This window comes from Gavialis gangeticus, unplaced genomic scaffold (genome assembly GCF_001723915.1).
Source record: "Gavialis gangeticus isolate Ggan-Ray unplaced genomic scaffold, GavGan_comp1, whole genome shotgun sequence".
NCBI classification, from domain to species: Eukaryota; Metazoa; Chordata; order Crocodylia; family Gavialidae; genus Gavialis; species Gavialis gangeticus.
The window spans coordinates 25,414,087-25,424,018 of record NW_017728993.1 but is presented as its reverse complement, the minus strand read 5'-3'; the positions used below and the strand labels follow the sequence as shown (position 1 = coordinate 25,424,018).

The 9,932-nt window shown below is 46.3% G+C and overlaps 1 protein-coding gene across 2 annotated transcripts in view; it reads left to right on the top strand.

Moving 5' to 3' along the window:
* AKR1A1 (aldo-keto reductase family 1 member A1) overlaps positions 1 to 9,932 on the top strand; it is a 30,719-nt gene that overhangs the window by 275 nt on the left and 20,512 nt on the right. Inside the window, exons 1-2 of one of the 2 annotated variants that reach the window (XM_019501392.1) lie at positions 260 to 305; positions 3,428 to 3,526. In XM_019501392.1, the coding sequence (XP_019356937.1) occupies positions 3,437 to 3,526 (90 nt within the window). In that variant the 5' untranslated portion in view covers positions 260 to 305; positions 3,428 to 3,436. Of the gene's footprint in view, positions 1 to 259; positions 306 to 3,427; positions 3,527 to 9,932 lie in introns of those variants that run through there. The other variant, XM_019501391.1, reaches the window with a different exon arrangement.

Genomic DNA, 9,932 nt, shown 5'->3' with positions numbered 1-9,932 from the left:
CCGGCCCCGGCCCCGGCCCCGGCCCCGGCCCCGGGGTTTCTGCGCAGCTGGATTTGCGGGCGGGGCTGGGGGGGGGGCGCCTGGGTTTGCTGCTGCGGTGGGGGCCGCTTTCAGGTCTCTCTGCTGCCACAGTGGCAAGCAGGGAAGGGGGTGCATGGGGCTGCCTGCCTTGCATTTGGCACTGGGGGTTGCACTCGAGAAGGATTCTTGCAGGATGCAAGAGCTCCAAAACCCCCCCAGCGAGCTGGTGTCTGAAGTGTGGAGCAAGAGCTCCCCAGTCCCACGGAGGCACTGCAGTGTTTGGGGTAAGAAAGCAGTGGTATCTGGCACTCTCATCACAAGCAGATTGAAAGGGAGTCTTTTAAGTCGGTGCAATTTGAGCCAGCCTACAGTTGATTTCGCATCATCTTTGCAACCTAGGGTTTTTCTTTCCCTGTTTCTACATCCCTGTAGGCATAAAAATGCTAACGGAAGCCACTGTTTAATCATAATTGCTTAATTATCTATGGGCCTCTTATCCTGTTCCATCTCTGCCTGATTAAAACCTGTTCCTCTCTTCTGTTCCTGAACTGTCTGCTGGACCAGTCGAGGTTTGCACAACTGTGGCGTTCCTCGAAGCAAAACCAAACCAGTCAGGTGAAGGGGAGCATCTGGGGAGAAAGGTTGTAGACTTCTGTTGTCTAGATTTGTTCCCCAGTTCTGTCCCCCTGCATTATACAATATTAATATACAACCGTGTCCTGTGAAGCAGGAGGACGCTGTATGTTCTTGGAGCTGGCCAAGAGTTACTGATTATACCCGCGTACTTTATCCTTTGGGTTAAAGTTCTGAGTTTGCACTTGAAATGTGCAGCCTTTGACAAAGTGCAGCTAAATTGGCGTGATGCTCATCTTGTATGGCAATTCAGGTCAATTAACGCAGATTTTGTTTTTTAATATAGATGACAAATTAAGTATCACCGTTCATTTCCTACATGCTCCAAATCGTAAGTTTATACAAACAGTCTGAGGAACTACACTTTGAAGTAGTCGAAGTAGCAAAGTAGATCATCCTTCATCGGTCCCAGCACGAGGCACTTCTCAAAGAGAGTCCATACCACCTATTTTGAGAGAGCGCTCGCCGTGTAGACCGGGGCGGGCCGGATGTGGCCCACGAGCCCGTTCTATCTGGCCTGTGAGGCCCCTATGAAATTTAGAAAATTAATATTTATTTGCCCCTGGCTGCCCTCGATGGCTTGCCAAAGCTCAGCAAGCGGCCCGCCACCTGAAATAATTGCCTGCCCCTGGTGTAGACTCTTATCTGCAAACAAGAAAATCTGTGCTATTATGCATAATTATAATTTCCCACAAAAACTACTCTGCTTAATTTTCCTGCGAGGGCATCCCACTAGCTGACATGACAAATAGGGTTTTTTTAGCATGGATGAAATGTTGAATTCAGTAAACAGCAAGAAATAGCTGATCTTAGCAAAAGCTAAGGAAGTGGATCTGCCTTGGAACACATCCTAAAACATGGTTTCCTTTTACCAGTTTTCAACCCAAAGCAACACCCTTCATAGCACACTGCAACAGCTTCCCCTTTGACAGAACTTTTCCAGCCTAAGCAGAATGCTATTTTCAACGGCAACTAAAATCTTCCTATAACCGGCAATAGGAAAGAGACTCGTGCAGTGAAGTAGGATGTTTCCTGCACCAGTGATAACCTTGAATGCTATGGTATTCACCACTACAGAGGCAGCTATCTGTACCTGTGAAAGCACAGCATCTTTTTTCCCCCCCCCCCTACAGCAGCAAAAGGCCACTTCTCCCACATGCTTCTTTGCTGAATTGGGCCTAAGGGCCTTTCGACACTGATGCTAATGCTGATAGCTCCAGCAAAATATGGACAGAAGTACTTTGTCTATTTTTTTATTGCGATTTCTCGGTTGAATAAAAGGTATCATCTCTGAACCAAGAGTTCCAGATTTTTGCATTTCTTTTGCTCAGACCAACACAGCTACCGAATATATCCCTTGTCTATCACCAAACACTTTTCCAGCGCAATCTCGGTTGCCATTCTGTTTTGGATGGGACTGGGAACGGACAGGTTTGCCCAGCTTCCAAGGGACTGTGTCCATTTCTGATTGAACCTGTGCCGGTGACTAGACAAGCTGAGCAAAAAGGACAGGAGGAAAAAAGGTACTTTTTACCCCCGAAAGGACAGAAATGTCATGAAGAACGGTTGCGTTTTCAGTTCCACTTTGCATGTTATTTTCCATTGTTCCACACTACACACTTACTACATGTTTTCCCCTTACTTGTCAAGCTTTGCCTTTGAGATGAGCTTTTCTAAATCCCATCGCTGTGGCATGTCTTCTTTTCACTGCGCTGTCCCCTGCCAATCTTTGTGAGTATAAAAACACTTGCAGACTGATCTGGTAGCATTTTGCACTTCCTCTGTATGGATAGGGAATGTGATACACATTGGAGGTTTCAGTACTAGATCCCTAAAGCCACTGACTAAAGAAATTTGTGCAAGGTGTGTATAAAATAGATACAAACGTGATTTGTGTAGGGCTGTTGTGCATGGTAGTGAAAGATGGAGCATCTCTGCTGGGCCCAACTGAGTTATATTGGTGCACGCTTTCAGCTTTGCAAAGCATATCTGATTCTCCAGCTGACTGATTTCTTCAGAAGATGCTTGGGTTTGCACAGTAGTATCCTGCGCAAAGTTCATCCCGGCCCATATCAGTCCCTGTGCTTCCAGAGTTTCCTTCCAAGGTGTGAGATGGGGAGACTGAAAAGCCCGATGCAAGAGGGCCTCTCTTTATCCATTCCTGGTCCCCAAACTCCAGCCATCACGAGCTGTTTGTGTAAAATACTGCACATTATCTCTTCTGGACAGCAGCAGTAATTTTAGCTTTGCACCCGAGCTGCTGGCAACACACTGATGGAGGGGAAGGACTACAATGTGATTGTAGCAGTGCTTTTTTTTTTTCTTTCTCTGTTTTTTTCTGAATAGGAAAAATCTAGTATTTTTGGCTGGTTTATTATTCGGCCTGTGGACGCTCTTTGTGTTTAAGTCTGACGATATGAACCCCTTCCACTTATTTGGGCTTGTTCTGTTCTGGCTAATTTCTGGAGAGTTACAGGATCTGTGTTCACCTGAGCTTGTGTATTCAGTGTGTAACTCTAGACCTCTGCTTTGTGCTTTCTAAGCTCTGGGGAATCTGAAAGCTGAAGTTTTAAGGAAAAAAATAAACAAGTTCTTCCCTAGACTTGGGATACATTTTGATCTCCCTACAGTCATCGGTATATACGTACACGGGAAACAACAGAGCTACGTTTAGTATAATGTGATCAGAATCAGGACCTTCATGGGGGTTTTTGTGTGGAAATGGCAAATTGTTGCATCTTGCTAGTTATATTGATGGTTTTAATCTTTGCAGAAGGTAAAAATGTCTCCTGGAAAAGACTACGTTGTTCTGCACACTGGGCAGAAATTGCCCCTTATAGGACTGGGCACCTGGAAGAGTGAGTCTGGCCAGGTAAGCAGCAAGCTTGCTATCCATCCACATTATTATTTCCATGTGTGTGCATGAAGCTCACTTCTCTCCCCCCCCCCCTTATTTTGATGAATGCTTTGGTCATACAGAACACACAGATTTTAGGCCCTGGTTACTCTCATATATGCCTGTATTTATGTTTATACAAGGACAAAGACGCAGTAAAGTCAGTGGGAATACTTATGTGTAGCTGAGGATGTGTGTGTATTTGTGGGATTGGGGACTTGATCCTAATTCAGCAGTCCATCCCGATTTAGCAAAGCACTCCAATATTTGGTTAATTCACATTGACTTCACTGTAAAAGTTGTTACCGACTTCAGAGGAACTTCCTTACAGCTCAGTTCAACAGCTCTTTGAAGGATGGTTGTGGTGGTTAGGTGCTATACTTGGATCTGGGACCGTTACTCTGCACTGCTGTTGACTCCTGATGTGAACTTTGGCACGCTAGCTGTATCTCAGTTCCCCATCTGTGAAATTAGGATAATAATACTTCTCCCACACACCTCAATATTGGCTTATCTTGTCAGGTTTACTCTACGTTCTTCTGGGCAGGAACTACCTCATAGTGAGTATGTATAATGCCTGGTACGGTGGTTTTCAGCCCGTGGTGCATGGACCTCTGGGGGTTTGCAGACTAAGAGGTCCATGAAAGATGACTATGATCAAACAAAAGTGTGGGAATACCCAAACCCACACTTACAATTCAGAGGGGTCTGCACCTCCATTCACACTTTCCAAAGGGGTCTGCACCTCCATTCAAACTTTCCAAAGGGGTCTGCATCGCCATTCAAATCTTTTTAGGGGGCCTCAAATTAAAAAAAGGTTGAAAACCACCGGCCTAGTGTAATGGGCCCTGTAGCATGGCGGGGTCTATAGCACTGCAGTAGGACTGCTAATTGTTGTCATATTTTAATGGCCTCTCTGGGGACCTGGACCATGGTGTGGCTGTACTGTAAGTACAGATGTGAGAGGTTGCAGCTGTTGTGTAACCATCACACTGTCAGAAAAGCAAACATGATCGAATTGCAGGCATCCAATTTTTTGACAGGACAAGTGCAAACTCCTTCCCAAGCTGACATACTGTGCTCTTCTCCCATACTGCAACAAATCCGAAAAGACAAATTGAAAAAAAACCCAACTGAATCTCTTCGGAGCCAACTTCTTGTCAGGCTCCTTCTCCAAATGGTTAATGTGACTGCATACCAAGGGAGGAATGGAAGCAGAAATAAGGTGAAAGCTAAGTTTGGGAAGGTATAATATGAATGCTAAGTCTGCCTTTCAAAAGTCCCGTGAGAAGATAGGTGCTCTCACTTAAAAACAACCAAAAACATAAAGCAAGAAAAAGCAGCTGTTTGCTGGGGTTAGTTTCTTCCCCTGGCATGAATTTAATAGATGGGTCTGATGGTGGGTACGAGACAGGTTGTGTACGTGCAAAGCGTGACTTTTTCCAAACCTGAGGAGAAGTAACATGTTTGTCCAGTCGTCCATCTGTATTATATATTGAATAACTGTTAATGGAATTAGAAGTGTAATTATGCCTGTGTGTCTTTTGTGTACACACTTTGAAACAGCAAGCCTGCGTGCACAGTGATGTGGACCCTGCACCACAAAATACCTTGGAAAAGGTCTGCTTATCTGTCTAGCTTAGCTCTCTTCCATTGGGATGGTACTTACTGGCTGCAGTTTTAGCTGGAGCTAATGGGATCCACAAGCATAACTGCCTGCAGAGTCCCATAAAAGTCATTAGGACTCATTAGGATGCCTGCTCCCTTCAACCGGGTGTGATTGAAATTATATTGCTGGATTGGTGTGATTGACAGGGGCCATAGTATCACAATAGACATCAGCGTGTTAATGTTTATGGATAGTTTAATGGCTGATATCAAGATGAGAAATCAGCATTTTAATGCACATGGATGGTTTAAGTGCTTTCCAAAAACTGGTGAAATATAATCCAGTATGGGATACTAATCTTGGATTGCATTTAATTGTAGAAGAGTCATGGCGGTAGGGAGACGGTAGAGGACAAGGCTGATCGAGGTGTGTGTTCAAAATATCAGGGCCCGGCTCCGGGAGCACACTGCATTTATAATGGGAGATGTGCACCATTCTTAACTGAGTTGCCTCTATGGGTCACAGATTTAGGAGGACACTGGAAGTATCTTGTGCTCTTTACTTCTTTTAGTTTCAACATGTTTGAGAGAAGGAGAGTTGTTCTGTTCTCTCTCTCAAGTCCACTGGATGTCCTTTAAGGGCTGCCAGCCAGAGTTTAGTTTCCTTTCAAGCTCAACCATTCCTGAATGACTGTAACCATTGAATAAGACTAAGAAGGCATGACTTTTTTAATGACCCTAGATCATTGTTTTGTGCAGCTCACGTGCAGAAAAGCTGGAATTTGACTGAGGTAGACCCTAACCCTTCAAAGACTTGCACTCGCATGCTCCTGTGTGCATACACGTACATGATACAGTGTGCAGTCCTATCTGGGGAACATATTTTTAATAACTCCTAAAGCATTAGGAAACTCTTATCTGTTTTCTTGCTGTCAGTCTGTGAATATTGTTTTCTTGGCTGTCTCTGACCTGGAACTTATCTCTCTTCTTGTACAAGCTGCCTGCTTTTCTGTAGATGAATCATAGTTCAGCCCAGACGAGTGTGATTTCTGATATAGCACCTCACCAGTGCTGCTCTATTATATTATTCTTCCTCAGATGCTTTATTGTTTTCCAATTTGGTTTAAAAATTCTCCCATCAAAATGCAAAAAAAAAAAAAAAAAAAAATGTTCCTTTTCCTACGCTCACAGGCAAGCCTGGGTAGAAAAATTGGCATTTGCTGATTTTACCATAGGAACAAGATAATGTGATTTCTGAATGGAGCAGAGCATCATACATCGTTTTATGGAAATGCAGCGAGAATGAGATCAAAGAGATGGGTCTGTTCAGCCAGGACATTTATCATTAAGGATGGAACAGATTTTAATATAAGAGCTTGGGCAGCACTGATCCTTTGTTGCTTGCCGCCTTTTCCTCTGATCTGCAGCTATGAAGGCTTCTGCCACAGATGTTGAGGTCTGAATGTTGCATATTTGATCCGGGGCCCAGGATAGTGCTACAAGATCACTCTTGGTTTGATTTGGGGTCTTTTTTGGTCGCAGAGAGCCAGAAAAGTGCACACTACTGGTGGCAAACTAACAGTAATCGAAGCTTGCAGAAAATAGACCCCATAATCAAAAAAAAAAAAAAGATCAGCACAATCTGAAAACACTGGAAAAAAGACTTACAAAAATGATTATTTTAAATTACATTGTTTCTTAAACTTTGAACTCGGCAAAACGTTCAAACTGCAGCGTTGTCCAGCCTGCGGTGGAGGGGTGCGTTCCTGAAGAGGGATTTACAGGAAAGGGATGACCTTCATGGGACCAAAACGAGAGACTGTATTTGGGAAGCCAGAGGTAGAAATGAATACTTGGGCTAGGCTGGTTTTCTGTGCATCTCATGATAGGCCTTCAGACTCATAGAAAGGGTTTCTGGTCTTGGAAATGTCACCTTGTCAAAACTCAGATAACCAGAAGACATATAATGATCCTAGTAAGGGGGAGCTTTCTGGATAGTTGCAGTAAGTCAGCCAGCTGTGCCTGTCTAGATTTTTGTAGAGGATGGATGATAGGAATCGGGCACCTCCATAACCGTCCCTTTATAATATGGTATCCTTAGATCAAGCCTTTTCTGCAAACTGAACGTTTTAGTCATGCTGGGAGGCACTTGGGTATGTTACAGGTGACAAAATGAAGGATTTGAATTAAATCCTATTGAGGCAAGAGACAAATCTGTATTTTGGGGAGCATCCCCCACCCCGCTGAGAGTGCATCAATCTAACCCTGGGGTAAAATTCCTTCCCAACTCCAAATCTGGTGTTGGTTTGACCCTGAACAGCGGGGCAAGATCCTTTAGCCAGGAACTGCTGGTTTTGCTCCCAGCAGGAGCATTAGCACCCCACGGTCAAGGCCCCTAGCTTTGGCCATAGCCAACAGTCAGTGTCTTTGAGGAAGGCTTAAAAACCCCTGGCACATGCACCAGAAATGGGGGCTGGGGGCAACCGGCAAGCCCAGAAACATGGGAAGTGCCCATAGGAGAACATAGGCGTAGCTACGCCGATGGCCTAGGTCATCCCTGAGCAGTGGCTGCCCAGCCTCTTCTTGCACACCTCCAGTGATGGAGGGAGTCTGCAGACTCCCACGGCATCTACTCCACGGTTTCCCTGCTCTAACAGTGAAGATGTTTTTTCCAGATATCCAGTCTAAACTTACTTGGCTGCAATTTCAGACCATTGGTCCGCCTCCTCCTTTCTCCAGCGAGAGAGAAGAGGCGCTTTCTCTTTTCTTTGTGGCAGCCCGTCAGGTACTTGAAGACTGCTTATCGTGTCCCTTCTCAAGCACCTTTTCCACAAGCTGAACATGCCCAGCTCTTTCAGCCTCCTCTCATATGACTTGCTTTCCAAGCCCTTTATCATCTTTGTTGCCATCTCTGGACCCCTTCTAACTTCTCCACGTCCTTCTTAAAACGCAGATCCCAGAACTGCACACGGCATCCAGATGAGGCTTAACCGGTGCCAAATAGAGGCACCATCACCTCTGATGTCTTTTAGCCAATGCTTTTATGGATGCAGCCCAAAACCACGTTTGCCTTTTTGTGCAGCTGCATTGCGCTGCGAGCTCATACTCTGTGATCTGCCAAGACTCCCAAATCCTTGCCCATAGAGCTGCCATCCAGCCAAGTGTCCCCCACTTTATATTTGTGCTCTTGATCATTCCTCTCAAAGGGCAGCACCTTGCATTTGTTTGCAGTGAGATTCACACCGGTAGCTGCAGCCTGGCTTACCGACCTAGAATCATAGAAAATCATAGAAAATTAGGGTTGGAAGGGACCTCGGGAGGTCTGTCAAGATCCTCTGAATTGCACTCGCATCCTCCAGTGTGTCCACAACCCTTCCCAGTGTCATGTTGTCTACAAATGTGCTTGAGAAGCTTTCTATGCCAGCATCTGAATTGTTATTAAACATGCTGAACAGCCCTGGGCCCAGGACAGACTCCACCTGAAACCTCCTGCCCTTCTCACATGGACCCATTAATGATTACTTTGCTTGCGCCTGTTGAGCCAGTCGTCTCTCCACCTTATAATAGTTTTGTCTAGCCCCCATTTCTCCAATTTGTTCATGAGAAGGTCATGCGGGACCTTGTCTAAAGCCTTGCTGAAGTTCAGATGCACGATATCCACCGTGTTTCCTTCATCCAGCCAAGCAGTCACCTTCTCAAAGAAGGGGATTGTGTGCTGACACCATTTGTTCTTCTAAGTGACTGCTGGCTGGTTGTGATCAGCCTTTCCTCCTCCAGACGCTTGCAAATGTCCTTCCTTACGGAAATGCTTCTGTAGCTTCCCAGGTACTGAGGTGAGGCTAACTGTCTTGCAGTTCCCCAGGTCTTCTTTTTTGCCTTTTTTTTAAAGAGGGGCACTACATTGGTCCTTTTTCCAGTCCTCTGGTCCCTAGCCCATCTCCCATGCCTATGTGAAGATCATTGCAAAGCACCCCGAGATCTCCTCTGCCATTTCCTTCAGTACCGTGGGATGAAGTTCATCCGGCCCTGCTGACTTGAGTGTATTCAGACCTGTCAAAAGTTGCCTGGCTTGGAGCAATGCAGAAGAGGCTATTTAGATGCCTCAATGCTATGTTTGGGAGTACATAAATCCTGCGGTTTCTGAAGGGAACTGGCAGATGGCATGTCTAATAATGGGTCCTGTAACAAGCTGGGACTTCTAGGCTCTGTTCCCAGATCTGCTGTTGACTGATGGCTATCTTGGCCAGTGATTCTCAACCAGGGTGCGGTGCGATGAGATCCTGCCAAGGGTGCCTCAGTGCCCAATCCTTGTGCCAAGAAGGAAGCCATTGCGCTGGGTGCCCTGGAGCGCGTGGTTGCTGCTCCTGCGCTCCCAGCAGTGTGCGAGCTGCGGGGCTGCACTTTTCAGCCTGGCTCTTCTCCCGCGCTCAGCTCTTCCCCTGCTCCGAGGGCTGTCAGGACGTGGCTCCGGTCGCCATCGTGCAAGTCACCAAAGGAGCAGCTGCAGCAGCAGCGACCGTATTTGCCCCCATGGGTCCAGACTGGGGTAGGGAGGGAGCCGATGGTGGGAAAAGGGCGCGGTAGGGTTAAGTCCTGCGCGTGCAACCCTCACCTGGCACCCACTTGCTGGAGCCCACCTCTGCAGCTCCCAACCGGGGTCCTGCTAATTCCAAGAAGCGATGGAGAGGTGCCTTGGCTACAGTGGCTGAGAGCCATTGCCTTGGACACAGCACTTGACCCCCCCCCCCCCCTTCCACAAGGGGCTAAAACCCCG